The sequence below is a fragment of the Mycteria americana genome, chromosome 15 (genome assembly GCF_035582795.1).
Source record: "Mycteria americana isolate JAX WOST 10 ecotype Jacksonville Zoo and Gardens chromosome 15, USCA_MyAme_1.0, whole genome shotgun sequence".
Classification (NCBI taxonomy): Eukaryota; Metazoa; Chordata; class Aves; order Ciconiiformes; family Ciconiidae; genus Mycteria; species Mycteria americana.
The window spans coordinates 6586624-6613384 of record NC_134379.1 but is presented as its reverse complement, the minus strand read 5'-3'; the positions used below and the strand labels follow the sequence as shown (position 1 = coordinate 6613384).

The 26761-nt window shown below is 47.3% G+C and overlaps 3 protein-coding genes across 8 annotated transcripts; 2 read left to right on the top strand and 1 right to left on the bottom strand.

Annotated features, from left to right (window-relative positions):
• Positions 1-96: 96 nt before the first annotated feature.
• SERPINF2 (serpin family F member 2) lies at positions 97-9395 on the top strand. Of its 2 annotated transcripts, none has more exons than XM_075518084.1 (9): positions 97-1204; positions 2301-2364; positions 3104-3166; positions 4237-4654; positions 4964-5107; positions 5311-5514; positions 6341-6483; positions 7073-7277; positions 8110-9395. In XM_075518084.1, exons 1-9 carry the CDS (start codon positions 1191-1193, stop codon positions 8433-8435), a joined length of 1581 nt encoding a protein of 526 aa, XP_075374199.1. In that variant the 5' UTR covers positions 97-1190; the 3' UTR covers positions 8436-9395. The 2 variants fall into 2 exon arrangements, with proteins under 2 accessions (XP_075374199.1, XP_075374200.1); XM_075518085.1 differs by having other exon boundaries at positions 97-1834.
• Positions 9396-12843: 3448 nt separating this feature from the next.
• On the top strand, positions 12844-19989 carry SERPINF1 (serpin family F member 1). The gene is made up of 8 exons (XM_075518089.1): positions 12844-12966; positions 15504-15589; positions 15994-16195; positions 16275-16430; positions 17225-17428; positions 18225-18367; positions 18991-19201; positions 19581-19989. Exons 2-8 carry the CDS (start codon positions 15512-15514, stop codon positions 19838-19840), a joined length of 1254 nt encoding a protein of 417 aa, XP_075374204.1. The 5' UTR covers positions 12844-12966; positions 15504-15511; the 3' UTR covers positions 19841-19989.
• A 435-nt stretch (positions 19990-20424) lies between these two features.
• On the bottom strand, positions 20425-26719 carry SMYD4 (SET and MYND domain containing 4). Of its 5 annotated transcripts, none has more exons than XM_075518113.1 (10): positions 26519-26719; positions 26278-26425; positions 25977-26066; positions 24328-25480; positions 23839-24021; positions 23363-23529; positions 22569-22701; positions 22011-22127; positions 21532-21655; positions 20429-20817 (listed from the first exon to the last, which is right to left on the bottom strand). In XM_075518113.1, the coding sequence occupies exons 1-10, from the start codon at positions 26647-26649 to the stop codon at positions 20667-20669; spliced, it is 2397 nt and encodes a 798-aa protein (XP_075374228.1). In that variant the 5' UTR covers positions 26650-26719; the 3' UTR covers positions 20429-20666. The 5 variants fall into 5 exon arrangements, with proteins under 5 accessions (XP_075374233.1, XP_075374230.1, XP_075374228.1 ...); XM_075518117.1 differs by having other exon boundaries at positions 20679-20817; positions 22027-22127; XM_075518115.1 differs by lacking the exon at positions 22011-22127 and having other exon boundaries at positions 20427-20817.
• Between the last annotated feature and the right edge of the window lie 42 nt (positions 26720-26761).

Sequence of the window (26761 nt, the reverse complement as noted above, 5' to 3'; positions counted from 1 at the left end):
AGCTCTGTGCTGGAGGGGCCCAGGTGCGATGCGGTACAGGGCTGGGTGTGCTGGCTGCAGCTCTCCTGCTCTGGCAGCCAAAGCTAAAGCTCTGCCTTCAGGCACCTCTTGTGTTCCTGGGTGAGCTGGAGGAGGGATGCTGTGAAGATGCCCTGGATGTAAGGGGGGACTCTGCTGCACAGGGACTTGGATCTGCTTTCCAAGAGGAAGTAGCTCCCCATGTTGCAGCGGCATGTCCCAAAGTAGTTTCTGGTTGCAGAGCGCAGACCTGTCTCCTTTCCGCTCCTTCCCAATGTCTGGGGTGAGTTCGGGAACCAAGAGCTGCTGCAAGGAATGGATGCCTGCAAGCACTGCGATCCCGTTAGCGTTCCCCACTGCTCCTCTCGCACTGAGGACATGGACAGAGCCGGGAAGGATCACCATCGCTTCTGCATATGGCACAAAACCGCACAGGACAGGACGGCTGGAGTCCTGCCCGTCCCCAAGGCTTCCTCTCTGTCACAGCGGTGCGTGCGTGCCGTGGAGCCCGGCACCGGGGCCAACTCCCCTGGCAAGGCTCCGGTGCGTGCTGTGCCCCAAGGAAGGTACCAGCTGCTCTTGGCTCAGCCCAGCCTGAGCATCGCCGCTCCTGCTCGGCTACATGGCCATGGGGCCTTGGGCACCTGCCATCTGTTAAAACCAGTGCCTTGCCCCTGCTGCAGCAGAAGCAGCTGGGATACAGGGAGTAAACATCTGGGGTTTTCTGCAAAGAAAATTCCAAAAACAGAGCGAGCCCTGTGGTAATAAACACTAAGCCCTACATTTTCACTAAAGGTTATGAATAAAAGAGCGTGTTCCCAGCACAGGGAGTGTACGGAAAGCAGAGCCACTACTAGGGACAACTGACTTCGTGTATTACTTCTGCTGATGGGAGTTTTGGAGCTGGTAAAACTCAGTGTTAACATTATCTTGAGGGTACAGCAGCCTAAAGTGTCTCCCCATCTCCAAATGCACCACAAATTCACTCTTACCCCTGAAACAAATGTTTAACTGGACGCTGTAGGTCAATATTTGCCTGCCAAATTCCCAAATAGGGGGTGGTGCCGAAGGTCGCTGCCGGCGGGTAGGCGGGGTGGGCTGGACAAGAGATTGCGTTTGCCCCACGCAGAGCTATCGGCCGGGCTAAAGCAGGTGCCAGCTCCACCGTGGACATGAACAACCTCAGGTAAGGGGCAAATAAATGAGGATTTGACAGTAAATGGGGGTTCCTCCAGTAAGCAATAGTGTCTCTCTGGGAAAGGGGGGTGAATTTGGCTGAGGGTTAAAGGATAGGTACCACCAGGGAGGAAAGGGGTATTCAGGGTTTTATGTGGCTGTAGGATTTGGGGTGAGGGAGGAGGGGGAATGAAATGACCTCAAGAAGTTTTGCTTCTTCCACTTGGCAGCTGGGGTCACAGCCCAGCAGTTTCGGGTGAAAGCAAGGAGAGCTCGGAGACTGGAAAGCAGCCCGAGGAATTAAGTGTGCCAGCAGCCGGGCTTTGGCATGGAGGCTTTATGTTAAGAAGACGATATGTTATTTCTGTTTGAAAAGTGGCTGGGTGAAGCGGTGGCCAGGGAATGGGTGGGGTTTCATCCATGGCCCTGGAAGCCCTGCTCCCACTGTCCCATACAGGAACCGGAGGGCGGGGGTGGGAGAGGCTGGGTTTGCCAGCAAAGAGAGAAGGCGAGTGCTGGGAAGGGGAGGACTCTCTGTTCCAGGACATATTGCTGAGAAACTGCTCCGGTATTGCATTTTCTACCTGCAAAGTCCCTCTCAGACAGCACTTGCTGAGTGCCTGCAGCCCCTGTGAGGCAGGTTAGTATCCCTTCTCCTAAGAGCCAGGGGCACAGCTGAGGATGCTGTGCCCATACTTCGGTGGTTTGCACTGGAAAGGAGCAGAGGCTCTTGTCTTCTTCCAGAGGCACAGTGTGTGCAGGACTGATTAGGGAAATACCATTTGCAATCCAGAGAAATGAGGGCGATGGGGTCAGAAATGCAGGATCCAAGCAGGAGAGCGTCATGTAGGAGCCTGGCTGTGGTTACAGCTCTGCTCCGGCGCAGGTCCCTGTTCCTTTCTGATTTTGCCGCCTTGGCGTTGGACCCAGGAGTCCTGTGTTGTTTCTTTGCAGCATTGTTCATCTCCCTATTGCTTTCTGCAAGCTCCTGAGCCAACCTGTTTGGCCAGGTTGATAATTTTGTCCCTGTAGACCTGAATAGGCTCAGCTTGCTGCTGCCAGGCAGCTGGAAATAACTTCTCTCTCGGCTGGTCCTTCTGTTCCAGAAATATGGTGTTCTTCTGGGGTCTGTTGCTGCTCTGCCTGTCTGCTCTGCACAGTCACCTCCAGGTAAGTTGCTTCACCCCAGCAATGGTGTGAGCACAGCTCTCTCCCCAGCCAGCAAAGGGCAGGGGGAGCGAGGTGGCTCTCCTGCACCAGACCATGGGGCAAATACCGCCTATGCTTCTACATGAGAAGCCCTGGAAGGCAGATTGGTGGAGGACACTGCTTCTCTGCTATGGGGTCAGCCTACGTCCCAGTGCAGCAAGGTTTCTAATCTTTTTCCCAGCTAAAATAGCTGTGGATATTCTCATTATCTAAGTGGATTTCTGTAGAAAATCTTTGGAAACTTGGCTTCAACTGTATTTAGTGACCATGACCTTCAGGGGTTAACAGGAGGTTGTTTAATAACAGCTTTTTTCCTTCCCATTTTAAATCTGGATCCCCGTCAGATCTGAGATTGCAAAACCGCACTGCTCACTCTCTAGAGGATACATTATTTTGTACCCTTCTGACCTGGTCCCTTTCTAAACAAATCCAGCATTTGCACTCTCTCCCAGCTCCTGCTCACTTCCACCTCCCCACGGCGGACCCCGCTGCCTCTGGGTCTGCATCCTAAAGCCCTGTCCGTGCTGTAGCCACGCGAGGACTGCTACAGCCAGGCTGGTGCCAGTCTGACCTGGCCCCATGGGAATGTGTTAGGAGTAGGAGCAAAGACTGACTGTGGGAATTCAGAGGAAATTATCAAATTATCTGGGACCTGACTTTGTTTCTTTGTTGGTTTTTTTTGTTCCCCCCCCCCCTACAGTTTTCTTCAGCATACGTCATTGAGCAAAAGCATCTCTTCTTAGACAAAGATGGGGAGCTGAGGGTAAGCAATGACTGGTTCCACCCAAGAGGACTGAAGTTATGCTGTGGTATTTGCAATGGTTTTCCAGTTTGTCCTGAGATAGGATGAGTCCAGGCAGTGCAATCTAGCAGTGCCAGTGCAATGAGAAAGTCCATCTTTGTGCAGGCTTCCCTCCCCACCTCACTCACTGCTGCTGCCAGCGCTGTGCTCCTTCAATGTTGGAAGCTCCAGCCTAAATAACTGGGCAGTGTATGGAGTAAACATCAGTAGCTGGTGTGTACAGGGACTGGCAGGTGGATTATTTAATTTCTGATGGATAAGGGAAGATGAGGAAAACAGCTAGCTATGCAGGTGACAGGGAGAAAGACCCATAGCTGATGGTACCCGTCAAGCCTGGCTCTGACAGTGCAGCGCTCCTGCAGTAGAGGGATGTCATCCGGATGCCAGTGGGAACAGAGAGATCTGAGGAAAAAAGCATGTGTTCAAGACCATGCAAATGTGAGGACAGTAGCAGCAGTGCTATAGGCTAAAGCTTAGAAAACTGGAAAATGAGGAATTTGGAGAGAAAAAGGGATGGAATAGAACAGACGAGTCAAGAAGAGACAGATGCCTGGAGGAGGATTTGAGCCAAAATGGATCAAGGCTGTGACAGCAGTAGAGGGTGCTGACCGATGCACGAGGCAGATCGGCAGTCCTAAAATATGTGAGAGGAGGTGGTGAAATCAAGGTTGGGGATGATGGATCTATAAATGGTGAAGGCACAGGACATGTGCTGAGCAGGTGGCTGTTCTTGCCCTCAAAGCGTGCCTGTTGGGCTCGTTTGCCTGGGGCAGGCCCTGAGAGCAAGTGGAGGAGGAACCACTGCAAGACCCTCACCCGGTCCATTTTCCCAGGATATAAGACCTTCTGTTTTCCATACTCATTGAATTGCTTTTAACCTCAAGGTTAAAAGGCAAACTGAAGCAAATACACCACCAGAGTAGAGAAGCTGGAGAGTTTTCTCAGCCCATTTAGGTGTGCAGTAAAACCCATGAGGGAAGGTAGCGCCGTGCTCCTGCTTTCCCAGTGCTATCCTTCTCATTTCTCCCCAGGACGTGAAAAGTGGTGGAGTTGTACAATCTGCTCTGCTGGGAGCCATCCCAACCCTGCCGAATGCAGAGCTGGCAGACTTTACCTATGACAACTTCCAGGAGATTGATGGACCCATGTTACCTTTCACCACCACCCCGCCAGGCACGAGGAATGACTGGGACCCAGAAAACGAAGCCATAGCTGGGGCTGTGGGCTGTAATGAACAGCAACCATCTGGGGAAATTGCCTCTTCTGAAGAGGAAGGAGAGACTGAAGATAAAAGCTGTGAGATGACTTGGAAGAAGAGCCAGAGGCTAGCAGGTGGCTTGATGAGATTCAGCATCCATCTCCTGAAAGAGGTCCAGCTGGAGTCCAACAGGACCAATGTGATCCTGTCACCCCTCAGCATCGCCCTCGCCTTGTCTCACCTGGCACTGGGTAACTTCTTAGTTACAAAAGCACCGTTTCCTGCCCTTCCCTGTACCCCCTCCTGGAGGCACTAGGAACCAGTGTGCAAAATGAAAAGATTAAATATGGCACCTTCCACTTAATCTTACTCCTGCAGCTTTAATTAGGTACGATTACAGCTGAAGCTGCCCTCCGTGGCCCTGCTGAGGCTCCTACTCTCAGGTTTCTCCAGCCTCTTTTGTAAGGCGCAGTATGTTTCTAACAGGAGGCAGCTAGAGTAACGTCCCTGTTTTCCACTACATGGGCATGACCTAACAGGAATTTGACTTTGCTTTTTAGGAGCAGCAAATCAGACAGAGAAGCATTTGCTGGAGACGATGCATCTGGAGTCGCTGCCCTGTCTCCACCACATGTTGGGCACCCTTCGCAGAAGGCTCACAGAATCCACCCTCAGCCTTGCGTCGCGTCTGTACCTGCAGAAAGGTGAGAGCTGGCACAGGGGGGTCCGTACTGTCATAGAATAAAACTCTCAGTGACAGAGAGTGATGGAACCACGCTGCCATACTGGGAGACGTCTCTGTTTCCCTAAGCACTCCTCCTGGGGAGTGTCATGCCACTGGCTGAGCCATTGAGAAAATTTTTTTCAATGTCTGATGACTTCATGTAGAATTCTTCCCCTCTGCCAGGATTTGAGGTGAAAGAGAAGTTCCTGGAGGATTCAGAGAAATTCTACGGAGCAAAGCCCATGACCCTTTCTGGGATCAGTGAGGATGACCTCGTAGCCATAAACAAGTGGGTAAAGGAAGCAACTAATGGGCAAATACCCACCTTCCTACAGCAGCTCCCTGAAAACACAGTGATGCTCTTGCTCAATGCAATCCATTTCCATGGTGAGCTCCACAGGCCTTACTTTTCAAGAGGAATAGTTAGAAATCTACTAGTTTTCTGCAAGCACTGTAGCTGAATGGCATCTCCTTTCATTGCTTCCTGCTAGTCAATCTGCTTGTTCTTTTCTTGTACATCTGCTGTTCTTCTTGCTTAGATTTCTTTACAGTAATGATTCCCAACTGCTTCTACATGTGCTAAAAATGTTACTTGACAGCAGAGCCAGAATGCAGCAGGGGGAACCTGCAGTATTTTTGCCTCCTGGTTCAGGATCCCAGACAGTGGCACATCACTGCTCATCTTAACCAGGTCACATGCAACTCACTACACACCAACCACAGAGCTCGGAGGCAACTTCTGTGGATTTCTTTCTGACTACAGCGCAGTGGTCAGGCACATCTTCCTCTTTTAACTCCCTGAGGCTTCTGCATCGAAACACAGACCAAATGCTTCCAGTGTAAACCTGCAAATGTTTTAGCTTGGTCTCAGAGCACTGTTTCACCATACACAGCACAAATGCAATATTCTTCATTTTTCAAAGCGCAAACATCCATTACTTTATCTTCATAGCCTTCGGTAATCTCCCACGCTGAGGCGTGAGGATTAATCCTCGTTCTTTTTGTTATTCCATAGTCCCTCTCTGGAAGATAAGAGCTTCCTGCTATTAGGGCTCTTCCAGCCTTGGTACTGACTTCTCTTCGCTGTATTTCTACTTGCCTGGTCACTATCGGACTTGTTGGAGAACTCATGATAGGAGGACTGTCAGCTAGGCGGTTTCTGTTTTCCTACCCAAATTTAACTTTGTTGATTTCTAAACTTTTATTTTGATAGGGTTTTGGAGAAATAAGTTTGATGCTAGCTTCACTGGGCCAGATGTATTCCACCTTGACAATGAGTTTGTGGTCCCGGTTGAGATGATGAAAGCCCAGAAGTACTCCCTGAGCTGGTTTACACTGGAGTCCCAGGACATTCAGGTAGGGCTCTATTAGGAGCACTACAAGTTTTGACTGGAATTTCCTCATGCTATGGTATTTTACTGACTGCAAGTATTCTCTCCAAAAAACAAATGTCTCTTAACAGGCATAGCACACAAAAATTGAATAAGCATCCTTTGTCCTTGCTTCTAGCAAGACTGTTGAGTCTTCACTCTCAGTATCTAGGAAAAACCACAATGAGATATTCCCACTAAGTGGGAATTAATGGAGTTTTAAAGCCCTGCGTTAAAGATAAATGAGGAAATATGGAAAGGAATTCCCTCAGACAATGTACTGTTGGAGCCCTTCAGAACACAGCTACTGCCAGAGTGGGTACAATGTTTGTGCATGTGGGCTTCTACTCTGCCATGTGTTCAGTCTTTACCAGTCAGTGGCTAAATACTGAAATCTGATGCTGTTATTCCAACAAACTTTCTTCTCTGAAGAAATCAGATACCTCCTTCCCACCAGGCTGTTTTCGTCCGATAGCTAGACTGGCTCTGTAGACCAATTGGAAAAAGACTAAAAGCATCATTTTCTGGACTCTCCTTCCTCTTCCATAAAATATTCTGGTTGGTTTTATTTCCAGGTGGCCAAGTTTCCCTTTAAGGGTAACATGAGTTTTGTGGTCATTGTACCAAACCAATATACTTGGAATACCTCTCATGTGCTGGAGAACTTCCCTTATAAACAACTGTGCAGCCTTTTCCCCAAAGAGGTACCCACCACAGTGAAGATCCCCAAAATAAAACTGGACTACCAGCTGGAACTCAACAAGGTTCTCAGTCAAATGGGTAAGGCCTCTAACAGGATTTGCACAGGATAAGTGAAGCTGATCAATCTATATGGCATCTGTTCGCTGACACTAAAAACTGCCATCCTTGTTTCTAAAGCTGTGCCTCACAGCTTGCTCCAGATAACATCCAAACTCTTTCATCTCTTATTCCTCTCCTCCTCCTTGCTCTTTGCTTTCCTAGCACCAAATGTTTTGCTCCAACAAGATGATACTATAGAGAAGGCAGCATTCACAGTTCCTCATAATCTTTACGAGTTCTTCCTATTCCCCTGTTTGTAGCCAAGACCAACTTCCTCCCGTTGCATCAACCTTTATCTCTTACTTTGTCATTTAACATAGTGTCCAGGACATAGAAATTGCCAACAGAGAGAATGCAGATCACAAAACCCGGACCTGAGAGCTTACTGAAATAAAACACCATGCACTGCATTTCTAGAGGAGAATAAATTAAGAGTTCACTTTGTTTTGCAGAACTGCTTAAAAAACCAATCTCTGTAAAAGTGTTTCCAGCCTAGCAAGAAAGAGCCTTCAGACTTGCTGCTGCTTTTAAGGCAGGCTTTAAGTTCTTATGCTACTATTCTTAAAGAGGTGGACAAAGCTCGTGAAAACTGTTCTGGTTTTGGCACCCTCAGCTCTTCACACAGAGAGGGACTGGAGAACCTGGCTGGACTGCAGCTTTTGCTTCTGTTGCCTGCCAGTTCTCCAGTCCTCCATGGTGGGCAACACATGTAGCAACAGGTCAGGGAATTGCTTTCTTTGGACAGCTTTGAGAAAAATCAGAGCTGGTGGCACCAACTGGGAAAGGTTAACTTAGTCTCATTTCTCTGTAGGCCTCCAGGAGCTGTTCACAAGCCCAAATCTCCAGAAGATCACAGATGAGCCTCTCTTCATATCCAGTATACAGCATCAGTCTACCCTGGAGCTTAAAGAAGATGGGGTAGAAGCATCTGGTGCTACCAGCATCGCGATTTCACGCTCGGTCTCTGCCTTCAGCCTTGACCGGCCCTTTGTCTTCATTATCTTTGAAGATGAAACAGGCATCCCACTTTTTATAGGCAATGTCCAGAACCCTAACCCCAATGCTGCTCCCCAGATAAAAGAGCCACGGGACTCACGTGAAGCAACAGATGACAATGAGTACCCCATGCCCAAATAAGAGAGGAGCAGAGCCTAAGCATTCTGGGACTGCTACCTGACCCTTTGGACCAGCTAAGAGAGTCTTCCTGTCCTTGGAGACCTCCCTCTGAGGCCACAGGAGGCAATCCCTTGCTGTTTTCCTTTACAGATCCCTAGAGACAAGTCCTGGGATAGCCCATTCCAGCCTTGATGAGCTTCTCCAGGCTGGGGTTCCCCTCTGTTGAACCTGAAAAGCTTGCTCTGCCTGGATTTCCCTTCCAGGGCTCTCAGTCCTGGAAGGCAGACTTCCTTGTCCCCAGACTCTTAGAGTCTTTATTAAGCTCTTATTAGAGTCCCCCGTAGCCTGGAATCATCATTAGCATCTGGCAGCTTGGACAACAGCCAGAGATATTAATATGGCTCTTCCTTCCGCAGTTCCTGTGAACATGTCTCCCTCAAAGTGTTCCTCTGAAAACCGTCTGTACCCACCTCGAAAACGACCTCTAGATCAACTGGACTAGTAACCAGTTGTCTTCTCTAGGATGTGTCACAGCCATTTCCAGGCACAGGCTGTTTTCAAAGATTCCCTTTTCCCACTCCTTGGCTATTGGGATCTGATGGGGAAGGGTCTGCAGTGGGAAACCCCTTTGGATCCTTAAGTCCAGCCCTTTTCCTGGGAAACTCTACGTTCTTGGGAAATGCTAGATTTTGAGACATATTTTATAAAGTGTTTTTTAGTAATTTTTATGTTGGCAGAATAATAAAGAGTGAAGCAGAATATATTTCCTTAAGGTGTTGCATTGAAAGACCCAACAGAGAAAGGAAAAAGGCACGCAACTTGAATAATTGCAAAGACTGGGAGGAAAAAAGTCTGGGCGTGACAGATGGAAAGATAGGAGGGGCTCTTGCAAAGGATCTGCTTTTTGCTACACCTCATCAAAGAGGACAACAGGGGCTGTGAGGTGAAATGGCTAATCTGTAAAGACTGTCCAAGGACCGAGTCCAGTAAGCTCTGGGCATCTCACCTGCAGAGTGTGCAGGGAACACTCACTGGATCAGAGCTGTGAAATGGGCAGAATTCCTTGAATTGGGGCATGAGCTCAGTGGCATAGGGACAGGAGAGTATTTTGCCTGTGAGCAGCAAGGCAGTGATAAGGAGGGACGTGACAGTCCTTAACCTTTCTCTTGGGCAAATCCTGACCACTGCTGGTATCTACTAGGAGGTTCAAAGGTGCCGATCTGGCATCTGCCATCTGCAATTTGTTCTTCTACTGGGATACTCCTGGCTCCACAGCACAATGCTATGGATGGTTGGGACAGCGTCCAGGGGAAGGAGGGGCAGATTTTGACACCTGTAGCTGAATGTCACTGCTTTTGCTCTGTTTTGGCAAAAGGCAATGTCCCGTTACAGCTTCATTTTTGTCTGAGATGGGCATAGCTCCCTGGGTCCTCATTCTGAAGTAGCCGTGCACGTCTGAAATAAGCTACCATGAAAGAATCTTGGGAACCCTCCACACAACCAAGCCATCCTACCACTTAAAAATATTAGTCTAACTCACTGTAGCCTGCCATGCTGCTGCTATTTCTGTACAAAAAAACTGCTGTCCGTAGTAGATTCTGCTTCCGAACTCCCTCAACTTCTGGGTAAAAAGAATGGTGCTTTGCTTTTACGAAATAGCAGTTACAGAGCACAAGGGCCATCCTTCTGGCAGTGTTTTCCTCACTCGGGAAGTCTGCCTTCCCTCAAAGGAAGGAGCAGAATGCTTCTGGGAGCCTCCGTCCCTGAATAGTCTGCACCATCTGCTGGAATAAGAGAAGGACTGACTCACTACCCATGAATTTCGGGGATGCAGGAGACTTTGGGGAATAAAAAGTCCTGGCTCAAACCTGCAATTACACATTTCTTGCAGTCTAAAAGGGGAAGAACGGCTAAAGATAATGTCTACCCCTCTAACCAATGCAATGACACATACCCTTCAAAAAGAGGGTGTAATTACGGGGCCATGTAATTTTAACAAGTAAGCCCACAAGAATTCAGCCCTACTATGAGGGCATAGCTCTAGGCCACAGGGAACATTTTAGCTTATTTATTTATACAGATTTATTCCTAACATTTAGAAATACCATCCCATGCCTTAGGTAAGTCTTGCTTTGGCTACTGCAACCTCAGTGCTAACCTCCTCGAGTTCCACCCTGTTGCACTGCAAGCTGTGCAAAATTTGAAGTGCAAGTCTTCCTTTTCATGCCTCTGCCCTCCAGCTCCCCCTCTTCTATAAAGTTTTTCCCCCTCATTCTCAGTTTCCTGAACAGCTTGGTTCTTATTTCCTATTTTCCATCTTTCTGCCGTCCCTCCTCCTCCAAGATATTCTTGTCAAACTATTAATTTCATCTTATTTGACAGTACAGCAGCCCTCCATGGCTGTGCTTTGCTCAACAAATTATCAGTTACACCAACCTTAAGACTCTTTTTCACTCCACCTACTCTCCAGAAGAGGCAGTTTGTAAAATGCAAAGTAATATTAATGTCTCTGCTCAGGAATTTCCACTTTGCATTGCTAAGCTTTCATTTTGATTGAGCTCTATTCTGAAAAGACAGGACTAGCACAGGGCACCTGCTCTATAGCTTATCTGCACCACTGGCTGAGAATATCAAATAAGTCTCAATATCTTTAATATTAGATGTATTTTTTCCTTACTAGAGCAAATTCATACGAACATGGTCAGTACTTCCACAGCAGAGGTGAACACTGTTCAGACAGCATATTGCCTACTATCTTGAGCCCAAACCAGAACATCAGTAAAATGTTTGTGTTGATTTAACAAAACTGATTTAAGCAGTTGCATCTAGTTAGATGAGTATAATGCACTGTTTCAGGGATACCCTTCACCTACAGGAACAAAGCTTGCTTTGGTCTATAATAACATTCTATACAACTGCCACTCTGATTTAAATGGTTTAAAACCAAACCTGTATTTAAACAGATGGGCTTTCATTTGAAGATAGAGACACGATGTAAAAACTTCTCTAGTGGTCCTTCCATAAAGGGCATTTTAACACCACAAATAAGGCATCAAAAAGAGATGAAAACCACCAGAAGATATCTCCACAGCCTACTCTTGGGCCGACGACGGAAGACTAACAAGTACAAACATCTCTCTGCAGACGACTTCTCACAGAGCAAGCTGAGAAGCGGTTGAAAGCAGAGCTGTTACTCTTCTTGTTAGAAAGGGTCACCTTTGAAGCACCGACAAATCACAGGGCCGACTACCTGATTTACCTTTCTGGCTTGCAAAACCAGCAGCTAATGCTCCTCTAAAGCCATCCTTTCCTCTTTGCTGAGGGACGGTATGAGCTCAGCGCCAGCATGCATAAGTAACTCCTCATTACCTGTTAGCGGCGAGGCTGGCAGCTCAAAAAGGAGATGTCCCAGTGCAAGCCGAGACCAGGGGCACTGACATTACTGGCTACATTTTACTTTCAGCATTTCCAAGTAGACAAAGAGTTGCCCTGGCTCAGGCTAGCTATGTGTCCAGTTAGCCCAGTATCCTGGCTCGCCCAGGAGCCGGTAACTAACGACTGGGGAAAAAAAAGCCAAGAATGACTAGGAACAAAGAAAAACAACTGTTCTCTGGTTGTATCGCCCAGCTGCTGAGTCTGATGTTACATCCGACCATTGTTAGCCTTCAATGGACCCATCTTCCACTAATTTGGTTTGCATTGATCCCCCCCCCCAATTGGTCTCCCCCCCCCCCATCTATTTACCTTTCATCTTCTTCAATATCTAGTTACAATGAGTTTTACAATTTAATACTTATGAAAAATACACTCTCTGGATTTAAATGTGCACTGATGGGTGCTCCCCTAGAGTCTTCTATTGCAAAAAATAATGAAACCCCTCTGCCCCTTTCCCTTCTCCGCATCATTTACTGCTCTGTAAGCTCCTACAACATTCTGTTCATTCATCTTTTTTACCAAGAGTCCTTGGCTTTTTAGTCTCTTTCTTTTTGGACAAAAACTTTAAGCCAGTTATGTTAATAAATTCTTGTTAACTAGTAACCATCACTGGATAGAAGCACTTCTGAACGTCTTCCCCTTAACTGCTTTAAACAGCAACAGAATCCTGCTTCCACTTGACAAGTCTCTCCATTAAATCTTGGACATAAATCCATAAATCCATTAAACACTGCTGCATTAACCATACCTCTGAGACAGAAGAAATTCCCTCATGTGACATATGGCAAAACCACGGGAATAAAAGACTTGCTCAAACAGGGTAGGGACCGTTTGCCTCTCCGACCTGTGCTTTACCCGCTAGACCGCCCTTATCACAGGGAGCACATTTGTTTTGGAATGCAGGGTTAAAAAATTAGTACAATTCAGCGGGAAGGTGGCAGCAGCGGAAAATGGGAGCAGAGCACTTTAAGAGAGCCCTGGGAAGCTGTAACCTGAAGCCTGCCGAAGGCTGGGCTGGGGGAAGCAGCAAAAAGCAGATGTGGCTGCACCAAACCCACACTGTCCCCGACTCGCACCCGCTGGAGCCGGCGACGGCAGCAGCCGAGAGGAGCCCGAGGTAAGGGGCAGCTCGCCCTTGCTCACTGCCCGCAGCGAGGGGAGCAGAGGGCAGGGGCTGAGGCTGGGGAGCTCTCGGAGGACCTGGGAAATGGGAAGAACGGTTCTTCTGCAGGTGTGAAAGGGTGGGATTCCCACCAAAGGAGAGATCTCACCAAGGGTTGGGAGCCACCAGCATCCTAGGGCACCTCTTTGCCTCCGGGGCTGAATCGTGCTTGGGAATTGGGGTGGTTTTCTGCCCTTCTAGCATCTGTGTTGCAGCTGGGAACACACTTTTTCTTTGCGACAGTAACAATTTTGGTGATAGTCAAATCCTCTAGAGCTAGTGGTTGCAAGATGCTTCAGAAGGAGTTAGTGCTGCGGGGTGGAGCGATCACAGCGAGCAGTCTGAACTCATGGGTGATGTTTCATCACACCCCTAAAATCAGAATTGTTTATAAATGATGTGAGACTTGTACCGCTCTACATGGAAAGCAAAATACTTCCTTTGCACCTGCAGGCCTTCACAAATAGACAACTCCCAGACACAAAGTTCCTTCTCAGCTCATTTCTCAAAGTTTTCTTCCTGTACCTTCCTGACTGTAACATCACATGCTGCATACTGTTGCTCCTTCTCTTCTCTTTAAAGGCAGCCACGGATTTTAATGTTATGCCTGAAACCATCCCACCTCTGCTCCAACCAAATTCTTTTCTCTGCATTTTTGGCTGTGTGCTAAGAGACATGCAAATAGAATCCAGATGTGCAGGCCAATTCAAACGCAAAAGGCTTTGTCTTTCTAAAATGGAAATTGCTTTTTGGCAAAGTTTGAGAAATATGAAGCTGGTGACAGTACTGGCAAAAACAATACAAATCTGCAAAACCCATCTCCGCTCTCATGCTCCCAGGAGCTCAGTGTAGTTGGAAGCAGAAGTTGTGTTGAGATTATTCTTTTTTTTTTTCAGCGAAAAGGTTACGCTCCATGGAAAACCTTCATCTCTAAACTAGACTGGGCCAAACCTCTTCCGCTCAGCATGCAAGAGTACTGCTTGGTGCAGGCATCCTCACAAAGCCCTCGCTAAGACCTGCTTAACTTAGACTCACGCAGGGCTTCTGTCATCTCTCTTTCAGCATGGTGCCTATTCACTGTAAAACTCTGCGATGATATGAGCAATCCCAACATCATATCTGCTGTCATACCACCAAACGCATTGGTTTGTTCCAGTATAGTAAATACCCTTGATACACATCTGCACCAGAATACCTCATCTACTCTGCAGCTAGGATAGCAGCAGGTCACAGGATGCAAGTGCACAGGGAAAAAAGGGTACCACTTCTGTGTTAACTGTCTAAACATAGATGAAAACTTAAAACCTCCACTGTGACACCTTTTTCTCCAGGCAGAACTACCTCCAGAAGAAAAAGGTTTTGGCAGGAAAGGGAAACAGTGAACTGCTTTTCACTGAAGTAAAACCTCTGCCTGAACAGACTGGGTCCTGAACTGGGGCTATTGTAGCCACGTGGCTTTAAGTTGTATTTCTACCAGCAGGCATTTTCTTTATAGCTGAAGTTAATCTGAAACACATGTTCTTTCTCCTACTTCACTGGATGCCTGGATCACAGAGGTTAGTTAAATACAACCCTCTTCCTTTAATTTCTGGGAATCTATATAAACATTGCTTCAGACCAGCCTCAGTGGCGTCTGTTCTCAGTGGCATGACACTTCTGCAGTAGCTCTGGTTTACCCACAGCGAAACCCTGGATTACACACTGCCCTTTGGACCAGACAGATCTGTCTGGAAGGGCCACATATGCCAATACTGGAGTGATTAAAAGTGGATTCCACAGAAGGAACAGCTTTGGGGAGCTTGGTACTTTTCTCCCACCTCCATGAAAAATGTTGAATAAGCCAAGCTCTGTCTTTTAGTTCTTCTCTAGATCTGGCCCAGCATTAGGTATTTACTCCCAGCCACTTTCCTTACTGTCTTTTAAGAAAACTCTTCTACTTTTACTTTATCAAATTGCAAATAAGAAGCAAAGGATGCATATAGGCTGTAAAGCCTTCCAGGTACATGCAGACACAAGAAACATGACAAACTACTGCCTGAGGCAGGTAACTTTTATAGCAGAGCAGTAACCAGTCAGTTTCTTCTTCTGCCCCCATTCAACAATATGGATTTGCTACCTTTTATAAATGAAGTATTGAATTTTTTAAAGTCTAAAACTCAGAGGACATGATTTAGTGCTTTTCTGGACCTTGGCACTCAGTAACTGCCAGCATCAGCGTGGTTCAGGCCACACACATCTGCTTTTGTGCTCAGGCACACCCACGCATGTGTGCTTGCCCAATTTCAAAGTCATTGGGGCCAGGCTGGCTGAATACTTCAAACTAGAGAAGAAGAAAACCCCGCTAAGATCAGGTGTGTCTTTCACAACTGGGAAGGACAAGCAGTAGCATGTATCACTGCAGTTCCTGTCACAACCAGCTACAGCGAACAGTAGCGGTAGAGATGTGTTTGCTCGGTTGCTCAAACTACCTCTGTCATGTTCTTACTCTGTAGGTTCAAGCATGCAGTTTCCATGGGTTCTCCTTTTCCTGGGTCTCTTAACTGTCCCAAGCAGATCCCAGAACTCAGCTACTGGGCAGGTGAGTAGAAGACAACAGCAGAGAGTGAGGGGGAGATACTTGGAGTAGGTAATTTAATTTTAGAGAATCTTATGGAAGGATTAAGCACTACCCTTCTAAGTTACTAGGATTTTATTTAGCAACATAATGAGACTAACTCCTGCTTTACCTAGATAAAACCACAGCAGTTACATCAGGGGATATGAGGCAGAAATAGCAGATTCCAACCTGAGCGCTGCCTTCGGCTTTACTGGGACACTTTCAAGTCACATCACTGTTCCTACGCTCTATCAGTAAGATTAAGCCAGTATTTCTGTGGATCATAGGACCGTATCTGTAGATTGCTTGCCTTTGAAATGTTTATCACAACTGTACCTGCCCTTGTAAACTGCAAGTCTAACCAAAGCACTCCCTGTACCTGCTAGAACTCTGCCACCGCTGATGGAGCTAACGCCGGCGAGGCTGAAGAGGAAGATCCATTCTATAAGAGCCCTGTAAACAAGCTGGCAGCTGCAGTCTCCAACTTTGGCTATGACCTGTACCGTCAGCAATCTAGCCGGATAGCCACTGCCAATGTGCTACTGTCTCCGTTCAGTCTGGCTACTGCACTTTCTGGTCTCTCGCTTGGTGAGTTCTTGTCCCTTTTCCTCACGCGCTGTCTGGCTTGACAGGCCTTCCCTCATACTGTTGTCCTTGTTGTTGGCAGGGGCTGGAGAACGAACAGAAGATGTGATTTCTCGCGCTCTCTTCTATGATCTGCTTAACAAAGCTGAGGTCCACGACACTTACAAGGACCTACTGACCAGCGTGACTGGACCAGAGAAGAGCATGAAAAGTGCCTCCCGTATCGTCTTGGAGAAAAGTAAAAGTCCTTCTTCCCCTCTATCAAATGTTACCTAAATAACTAGCAGCAGGTAGAACACACTGAATAACACCACACTAACAGCTTTGGCCCTGACATACTGTTGAGCCAAGACGCAGACAGTGCATGGAATGCCGTTGCTGCTCCAGAAAAAGCCTGGAAAGTTTGTGTGCACATAAATAAAAGACCAGACTTATGCACACAAAGACACTGGTGACAGAGCAGCTAACGCGCGGAAGACCTAGAAAAAACTTGGTGAGAATCTGGCCTTCACTCTAGGTTTTCTGGCAGGTGTTGCTAACTTCCAGGAACAACAAATCACATTTTCTATTTTTGATAGCATTCAGCCATATTCCTTTGTTTAATTCCTTGCAGAACTATTTGAAATGTCTGCTTTAGGCGTGCAATAAATATCTGCTGAGAAAGCTAAGAGCTATCTTTTGGAACCTCCTGGTTCCAAGAATCCAATAGGTTGAATAAGCCATACTCATAAAGCAAGCTGGAGAAAGAAGAGAGACTGATGTAGGAAAAGCTGTGTCCAAGCCTCCTGTTCTTATCTCCTTTCTTTACTTTTCAGAAGAGAGTTATCCCATACTCCAGCATGGGTGGCTATAGGATTTGGATCAGTTTCCTCCATATGCCTTCAGTCATTCTTCTTCAAAGCAGATTTCTGTATACACACAGCCACAGATGTTTTATGAGAGAACTGCTGCTGGGCTTTGGATTGCAATCTGCTGCCTTGAGATTGTTTTGATAAGGGAGCTAGCTGCAATATCGATGTTTTTGTTCCCCAGGACTGAGGGTGAAGACTGGTTTTCACAGCCAACTAGAGAAGTCCTACAAGATGCGTCTGAGGGCACTAAGTGGCAATAACCAGTTAGACCTCCAAGAAATCAACAACTGGGTACGACAGCAGACAAAGGGAAGGATTATGCGGTTTATGAAGGACATGCCCACAGATGTCAGTATTCTCCTTGCTGGGGCTGCTTACTTCAAGGGTAAGAATGTTGTGTACTTGGTTACAGAGAGGGTCTGTTAAGCGTGTATTAGAAGAGATACGACGGAATGTTCTCATTTCCAATGGAGCAAACAGACTGCCAAAGAGACAGAGTGTAAGAAGAAAGTGTTTAAGAACGTTTAGTAAAGGAGAAAAAATGCATGGTACCTGAACAGAAATAGTCCTTGAGGGAGGAATTATTACTCTTGGGAAGCTGAATCTTAACCTGTTTACAGTAAGAGACCAGAGAAGAAAGTTTAAGCTCACAAAACTCCCCGGCAAGAGACAGAATATTACCGTTTAGGGAAGGCACAGCTTAAAGAGTGTACCAAGCCTTTTTACCACTGTAGAGGGAATGGAGGGAAATACTAGAGAGCTGTTCTAGAACATGCTGTAAGCCAGTGTCCTGAAGAATTATTGCTTAGAGACAAGGAGCAAAATAAAGGGTGGGGAGAGAAGCACTTTATATGCATTGACACAATTGTTACCCTTTAAAATAGTTTTGTAATTACATAAGTAGACATCAACTTCCCAATAGCTACTCCACCCATACACTGGCTTGATTTTTTATTTCCCATTTAGCCAATTCTCAGATGAAAAGGAGGGGCCAAAGAGTGGCAGTAAATCAGTAGCTCCAATCAGTCTATTTCCATCTCTATCATCATTCAGTTATGCCTCAACTCTTAAAGCACAAATACTGTACATATAAAGCGCAAGATTACTCAGCCACAGACACAAGCCTGGTTTCATATGCTATTATTCCAGAAAACCCCTCCATTTTATCTTTTAAAAAATAGGGACGTGGAAAACCAAGTTTGACACCAAGAAGACTGCCCTGAAGGACTTCCATCTGGATGAGGACAGAACTGTGAAGGTGTCCATGATGTCAGACCCCAAAGCCATACTGCGATATGGTTTTGATTCAGAACTCAACTGCAAGGTCAGAGAGCAAATACTGCACAAGATCTCCTAAACCTACTGAGGAACAGGCTCAGCTACACTTACCTGTTAACCTATTCCAGAAGACAGCCTTGCTCCTCCCATCAGGCTAGTTTTGCAATCCCTGTTTTGAAAGGCAGTATGTTGATTCTTAGAATATCCTACTTCTACATTGGCTATGTGACAAGCAGTCCAGAATTTAAATAATGCACAGGTCCTACTAGCCTGTATTGCTCAACCTAAAGTTGGGCAAGAAGGGCAGGGCGCACTCCTCAAAACTTTTCCATCTCTGCCTCTTTCAACAAATTTCAAATGTAGCATGAGCTCAAAGGTGTTCCAGCTGAGAATCCCCCAAAGCAATACTGCAGTTCATTACAGGAGTCAACAGGTGAGAGAGAGCACTTGCCGTGTAATAGCAGAAAGAATGCAGCATGGCTTGATGAAAGCCTGGGCACCAGAGGGGTCAGGAAGCATCATGTCCGATAAAAGCAAACAGGGAAAAAGACCAAATGTTAACTGGAAAGGCTGACCAGGCAGTCGAGATTCAGGCCTGTGCCTGGTATGGGACAGGTAAAACTGTTTATTATTGATGTGACCCTTTCTTATTTATAACCGGCCTTCCAGATCGCCCAGCTGCCACTGACAGAGGGAATCAGTGCCATGTTCTTCCTGCCTACGAAGGTGACCCAGAATATGACTCTGATTGAGGAAAGCCTTACTTCAGAGTTTGTCCACGATGTAGACAAGGAGCTGAAGACAGTCCACGCTGTGCTAAGCTTGCCCAAACTAAAGCTGAACTATGAAGAGGCACTTGGCAGCACGCTAAAGGAGACAAGTATGTACATCACACACTCTCTACAGACTGCCAGGGCTCAAAGCAGCGGGCAAGTTGCTTCCTGCTCTCAGAAGAATATGAAGCTGGTGGGTTATTAGTTAGGTCCTGCTGTCAGTTTGTAGAGATTTCACCAGCAACTAAATCACCTTGGTCCAGGACTCCTCAGCTTTTTATCACATCTTTCCACCAAGCTCATACAACGCTTCTGAGATTGAGAGGGAGAAGCTCAGTACAAACAGATGTAAGCTTCTTCTCCCTGTTACCCCAATAAACTCTACCAGAGCAGCTACGTGCCCTCCTGGATCACAGCATTAGCAGTACTGCTCCCCCACCTGCAATCTATGCTTTCAGCTAATGGAATTTTCTTTCTTTCCTCCAGGGCTCCAATCACTTTTCACATCACCTGATTTTACCAAGATTTCTGCCAAACCTATTAAGCTATCTCATGTCCAACACAAGGCAATTCTGGAGCTTAGTGAAGATGGGGAAAGATCCACACCAAATCCTGAGGCGAATGCTGCTCGTCTGACCTTCCCCATAGAATATCACGTGGACAGACCTTTTCTGCTTGTACTGCGAGATGATATCACTGGAACCCTCCTCTTCATTGGCAAGATCCTGGATCCCAGGAGTGTTTAGATCCCTTCACAATAATCTGCAATGGTAGGGCCCAAATGGAAAAGGTGGTATTGGGAGGGATACTGGCTCCCTGCTCTGCTGCACAAAGACACAACTTGCAAATCTTATGCCTTCATGCTGCAATAAAAGAGCTTTTGCTATTAATCTCAGCAAGCCCCAGTACTCTCCCTTGAACGATTGTCTGCCTACGTCATATGCCTTCACACTCCCATTTTCCCCAGATGAGCCACAATGCAGTTCTGTGACCTATATGCAAGCATCATCTGGTGCATGCTGCATTTTTCCCTATCCTGTCTTCCAACCTGACGCCAGTTGTTTATACTGAATCCCTCATCACTGACAGGTCTGCACTGGTAGCCCTCCAAGTTCTGCAGTGCCCCCTCTTATAGCTTGTGAGTTTGCACTTCCCAGCCTGCTGCCTCACCCGTTCCAACCATTTACGTTTCACGCTGGCAAGAAGAAAAGTGCTTCACAGCATTAGAAATAAAAGCAGTGTGGTCTGGATGACTGCACATTCATAACCATCAGGGTACCACACATGGGAGATTCACATCTCTAGAAACACACGCATACACAAGCATCTCAAACACTTGCTTCAAACCCACATGCAGAAATTATACAACAGCATCTATTCCCACCATACCACACACAGACCCCTCATGTTAGAATTGGTCATTTTATTTACAACAGTCTCACTAAAAAGCATTTCAGATTTCATTCAAGTTGCTGTTACATATGATTTTGCAGCTTGTACTACACGACTACCTTACCACATGAAACTTAGCTTTGATGAAAGATCACATTGCAGCTTCCTTTGACAGGGAAATTAAGTCCTCTGAAGGATGCTTCTGGGAAGTGCTAACAGACAGGTCTTCATCTCTTGTAGTTCCTGAATCTGAATACTCTGAGGTCCAAAGTGCACTGACAAAATCTCCTCTGCTCTTTCAATCGTACTCAGAGCTTCAGAAACTGCAAATCTGAAATAGGAAGAGAATAAGAACAGAGTATACAAAATACTTAATTCAGCTCCCTTGACTTCCAGAACCTTCAATCCCTCCCCAACAAAAACCTAAACCTGTTCATGGGTACAGATCCTACGAGGGATCCCACTGCCTTTCGGCACCAGGCAAACAGCATGCACTTCAGCTGCAAAGGGAGGATGGGCAGAAAAAAAAAGGTAAGGAGGTGGACAAAAACTTAAAACATTGAGTATAGGTACCCACTGCTTCATCACTGCAGCTCCCGCTAAAATTCATTCAGTTAAAGGCAGGTATTGTTAGATTTGCAGAAGCAGTCAAGCTATCTGCTTGCCAGAAGAGGGCCAAAATACAGCCAGGGGATTTTATTTCCTCCTTTGAAAAGGTGTCAGCAACACTGTACAACAGAAGTGTAAAAACCAAGGGTGACTAGCTGTCAAAATAAAACAATAGGACAGGGAATAAACGGAGCCAGGGAGTAGAAAAGAATAGACAGGCATAAAGCAGAGGAATGGGTCCAAAGAGAGTCAGGAGGTATAAGTGAACCCCAATGCGATCAATGAACTTGCACTTGAGGCCAACTTTTGTACCTGTGCCAGACTGCCCGGGGTCCTGTGAGACACCCTGCAAGGTGCCAAGGACCACCTGCCATGATATTGTGCCAGACACACAGGAGTGGTGCAGGGAAGGGACAGAGAATAAAAGCAAATTTACCCATTGAAGAGAATTTGTGCCAGCTTGAAAAGTTCATGACCCATTTCTACACTTGATGGCCCGTGATGCATTTCCACAATCTCAATACTCCTCTCCAGGTGTCTGGCTGCATCCTGCCACTTCCCTGATGGAAAAAACCAAACCAAAACAAAAAATGAGTAATGAATAAATACTTTCTGGAGCTACTGCCACCCAAACAATCTGACAGCATTATGCAAAATGTGATGAACTATGTCCACAGCATTCTTGGGAGGCTGCTGACCTCAGAACCAGGACAGGGAATCTAGAACATGAGATCACATTGTTGTTCACTGGCTTCTGGGAACACAGTTTTGGCTAAAGTAGTCTTTCTGAGAGCCCTGCCGTCAAAACTAGAGAAACACAGTAGGAGAAAAGTGAAAGGGCTAGTCAGAGAAAAGGCTAGTCATGTTAAATTCAAAGTTCAGAAAATGAAAGATAATGAGAAGACAATGCCATACCAAGAGTAGCATAGACCTGTGCCAGATGATCCTCCATCTCTCCCATCAGCAAATGCTCTGGAGACAAGAAGTTTCCAGCATCCATCTGACACTTTAGGAGCATTTTGATAGCCTGCTCTATAACAACACAGAGTATAAAATTCATCCTACTGGCCAGTCTCCAGCTTTCCATGATTCATAAAATAAAATCAGTCCAATTTCATCTTTGCATCTTACACAGCTAGATCTTGATTTGGTTAGGATTCAACATGGACTTCATCTGCAACCCTGCTTATTCTAACGCAGTGTTGGCCAGACTCGCTGCAGGAAAGCAAGGCCTGGAAATGCGTAACTCCAATGTTACCCTGAGTTCTTTTAGTTACTATGGAACAACGTGTGACTTAGATTAACACCCAGATCAGGGGTATAAAAAACCTAAAGCTCAAGTCCCCAGGGACACCGGGCTGCATGCCAGAAGACCCCAACTGCATAAGCAACAGTGCCATCTCATGGCTAGAACTATGTCTCCCGATGTGGACTCATTAGCTGCTGACCTTAAAGCAGAAAGCTGAGCCTTACCAGCTTTCCTGTCTCTTAGCAGTTCTAATCCTTTCTTGATTTGTTGCTGAAGGTCCTGTAAACGCCGTGACAGGCTCTCTCTGCTGACTGAGATTGCACAAGCTTCATTTGAACAACAAAGCATGTCTTCCCCCTGTGGAAATCATCCCTGTGATCATTCCTGCTCACGTTCAATTCAAAGCTTACCTTCCATCTCCGTTATCTCTGTATTATGTTAGAGAGGTGCTAAATAGTTTCTCAGTTGCATTCATTAAACAAAGTGACTTGCTTGTAAATTGCTATTAGCTTATTGGATTTTATGAGAAACTTCCAGGAATACCTATGAGAACTATAGATTAGGCCAAAGCAGGGTCATGTGGTACACAACTAATGTTGATACAAACTACATACTATGTTGACTTCTCCTCATCTAACGCAGGCTAGATGTTTTCATTTACATCCTGTGAACTGCAGAGAGTGTGATTCTCACTACATACAGCTCCTGTATGTACACCTTCCAGGCCTCCCTTTTCTTTCCTAAATATCCCCCTTCCCCCAACCTGATATTCTAAGGTTCCCTCAGCAAGTTCAAAGGGATTTTAACTCGCTATTAAGAGGCATTATTTTCCCTATAATGCTGGAAGACTGACATACAAGAACATTACAAGGAAGCTGCTAAGAACAGCGAGATACTGTCTTGACTCTAAAGGGGCTTTTGCCTTCTGAGCAGAGGTCATGGACTCGGGTCTTTGATTCTTGAATTTCCCAGAGACCCAAATGTTACACATCCCCATAAGTTATACAGTCGTAACTACCTTCATTGAAGCCTGGCAGCTGGGACAGCAGAATGAGTTTCTCATGGACACCACACTCTTGACATCAGACTCTAACTCATCAAGGCATGCCTGACAGCGACACTCAAAGAAATACTGACTGAGAAGTTGTTGTCTCTCAGCAACCCTCATTCTACATCGGTGAGGCCCTGCAAAGGGATGGCAAGGGTAGAAATCACTAAACAGGTACATTTGATAACATCAGACTAAATATACCTTTGTTATAATTGAGACTAAATATATCAAATTTTGGAGAGGACATAACTGGAGACTGAAAATGTAACAGTGGGCTCAGGAGATAAACTCCTGCATTGATATGTTTGATCAAAGCTTATACATAAACAAAGACTCTAGCAACATTATACTGGGAATTATGGTATTAATAGCAATCAGTTAGCATGCCAAGTAGAGGTGAAAGGAAGTCTGTGCCTCGAGACAAACAGAGAGTTAATACTTACCATAGCAATGGAAAATCTCTTGGCCGCTTGGGATTGGCTGCGATGCCCTAACAGTGGCAGCTGTCCCACTAAATGACACGCTGATATTGGGACAGCATGAATGGTTCAGAAGGCTGAGGACAGGAAAGAAGGCTGTTGCCAGGCGCACAGGCTTCTTATTTACAACAGCACCATCTCCGGACCCTAAAGACAGAGGAGAGACAAATGGGTTGAGAATGAATGCTCAGTAACCCACGCAACTTATGCAATGGGCACTGTGACCAGTTGCAGATAGCAGTGAATAGGTTTCTGGTACACTGCTGCAGTAAATAATATCTAAATACCCTCTACATGTGCACCAAAGAACAAGCCAGCATGGGACAGGCCATTAAATTTGAAGCAAGTCATTCCCATCTGCAATAGGAGCTTTTTACAACTGATAATTCAATCTCTCCACACAAGCTAGAGGAGCAAGGACAACAGAGAAGGGCTTAGAAGTTTTTATCTTACCCGACTCCTGCATTACAGTGATCGCTTGGGCATTACATTGCAGCTGCAACACATGCCTCAGCATCGCTTCTGCCATAATCTTCAGTTCTGGAGACAATTCACCCGATGTTTTTTCATGTGTTTTTGGTTTGGACCACTTCTCAGATGATTCCCGATTCAAAACAGCAGCCTCTAGACCAGCTTCTTGCAGTTCTTTGCATATAGCTACTACACTCAGCATGCAAAGGAACTTATGTTCGGGGCTATGCTTCTCAGCATGTGGCAAAAGGTTGAAGACAGCTCGGTAAGAACTCTGGTACTGACCATTGTCGTTACAACCAGGGATACCTCTGGTACCAGCTCTTGTATCTGGTGCCTCACTGGGAGGTTTACATCTTGCCTCAGGGTTATGAAGGTCCTTGTCATCATGATGGGACCATTCCACCAGCCTGCTAACCTCTGCAAATCCCGCCAGTAGAACAGTCCTCAAGGCAACATGGCAGAAGACCCCCAACGTGAGAAGCAATGCTCCCAAGGAGCACTCTGTCCTGTGGTACTGCTCCCATGCCATGTCTGCACAATTTTGGCTGCAGTACTTTGCATAACTGCACCCACAGCAAGGCACCGAGGCTAAGAGCTGCCTCAGACAACGGTGGCAATAAAGATCTGCATTAGTGACTCGAGTATCCCATGCTGTTTCACTGCTGTCCTGCAGAAGGAGGCTCTCCCCTGGGCAGAGCACGCTTACAAAGGCCTCCTCTTTTAACAGGCTCTGTCCTGGCAGGATGTCCTGGGAAGCCACCAAGTGACGTCCTCTCTCTGTATCAAAATTCAAGCTCAAAGATGAAGATGCGCCTGAAACACTGTCATTCTCTTCCCAGATCTCTGACTTCTTTTGAATGTCACCACATGCTTCTCGTGCAGGTTCTGGACAGCTCTCTTTCTCATGTATTTTAATCTTCAGTTGACTTAACTTTTTTAGCAGTGTCTGGTGTGTAGGACTAGTCATGATCCTATCCACAGCAATTTTATTCTCCACCACACTGAGGGCATCTGCTGCATCCTGTAACCTCCCCAAACACAGCAGACATTCAGCTTTCCGCAGCAAGACCTTGGGCAGCAGCCTGTCTGGATAGCCATGACTTTCAGCCCTGGCAATATCTTCCAAACAAACCTAGAAATGAAGACAAGGCCTTTTAAATGTACTTGAAAACCAGCTGAGTCTCGCACTCTTTTATTCCATCTAAGACGCAGAATGTTTCAATAAGACTATGTTAATCAGCAAATTCCATGCGCGTAGCCAATCTGTTGGCCAAATAAAGCCTCCTGACATAGAACAAGAAGGAAAGCAGGAACCCTTCAGAAAGTTTAAGTAATGATAGCTGCTTTAAGCACAGCTTTGGAAGCGCATCTGATCTACAGTCTCTTGTTCTAACAATCAAATACCTGTTATTGCGGGGTTTGCAGAAGCACCCACCTGAACCCTATGCGCAAATATTGTGCGGTAACACCTCAGATGGTGCTTGGGCTCTTCCTTGCCCCAGTCCCCCCTCCTGCTCCACCGGAGGCCTCAGGCCACCCTCTGGGTGTGCAGACTTGCTCGGGGGCACCCAGGACCCCCGGGGGGAGGGCCGGGCTGCCGTGGGTCCCGCTGCCCCACCACCGCTTACCTCAAAGCGCCCGAGGTGGAAGAGGGCGGCGGAGCGGTTGGCGAAGCAGACGGACACTTCGGGGCTGCCGGGGAGCTCGTGGGACGCCGCCTGCGGAAACCAGAGAGCTGCTGCCTGGGGGGGGCCGCGGAGACCCCTCAGCGGGACCCTCTCAGCGGGGGCTGCGGGTCCTCCCTCCCCGGGGACCCCCTCACGGGAGCCACCCCTCACGCTAAGCTCGCCGCACCCCTCAGCAGGAGCCCTTCGACGGAGGTCCCGGGCCGTGAGGGGCCCGCCCCAGGGCTGCCCCCACCCCACCTACCTGCGAGTAGAGCCTCACGGCGGGACCGTAATGGCGGCGGCCGAACAGCCGGTTTCCCTCCTCCCGGTAGAAGCGCGCGGCCGCCGGCTCCTTGCCCGCGCGCGCCCGGCGGCACAACCGCCGCAGAGCCGCCGCCTCCGCCTCGGGCCTGCGGGACACGGGGGTCAGCTCCACGCACCGCCCGCCCCGCTCCACCCCGCCCCGTCCTGTTCCGTTCCGCCCTGCCCTGCCCGCCGCTCACCGGAGGAGGCCGCAGCCCAGGCGCAGCGTGTCGTGCAGCGACGCCGCCGCCAATCGCTCCCGCAGGGCCGGCTCCAGCGCGGCCCAGCGCCGGGCGGCACACAGCCGCCACTCCTCCACGGGCAGCGCCATCACCGATACCACAATGGCGGCGCCCAGCGGCACCGGCACGACGCGCCCGGAAGCGCTTCCGCCGTACGGCGCCGGGCAGCCAATAGGAGCGCTGTATTGCCGTCGGCCGGGT

Bases quoted from the DNA above. Each gene is read 5' to 3' on its own strand.
- SERPINF1 (XM_075518089.1), top strand. From the start codon at position 15,512: ATGCAGTTTCCATGGGTTCTCCTTTTCCTGGGTCTCTTAACTGTCCCA. The intron at 16,196-16,274 runs GTGAGTTCTTGT...TGTTGTTGGCAG, and splicing joins ACTTTCTGGTCTCTCGCTTG to GGGCTGGAGAACGAACAGAA. The intron at 18,368-18,990 runs GTCAGAGAGCAA...CCGGCCTTCCAG, and splicing joins ATTCAGAACTCAACTGCAAG to ATCGCCCAGCTGCCACTGAC.
- SMYD4 (XM_075518113.1), bottom strand. From the start codon at position 26,649: ATGGCGCTGCCCGTGGAGGAGTGGCGGCTGTGTGCCGCCCGGCGCTGG. The intron at 25,481-25,976 runs GTAAGCGGTGGT...CTTCATTTCTAG, and splicing joins TCCACCTCGGGCGCTTTGAG to GTTTGTTTGGAAGATATTGC. The intron at 21,656-22,010 runs GTATGGCATTGT...TTTTTCCATCAG, and splicing joins ACAGGTCTATGCTACTCTTG to GGAAGTGGCAGGATGCAGCC.
- SERPINF2 (XM_075518084.1), top strand. The intron at 5,108-5,310 runs GTGAGAGCTGGC...CCCCTCTGCCAG, and splicing joins GCGTCTGTACCTGCAGAAAG to GATTTGAGGTGAAAGAGAAG. The intron at 5,515-6,340 runs GTGAGCTCCACA...TTATTTTGATAG, and splicing joins CAATGCAATCCATTTCCATG to GGTTTTGGAGAAATAAGTTT.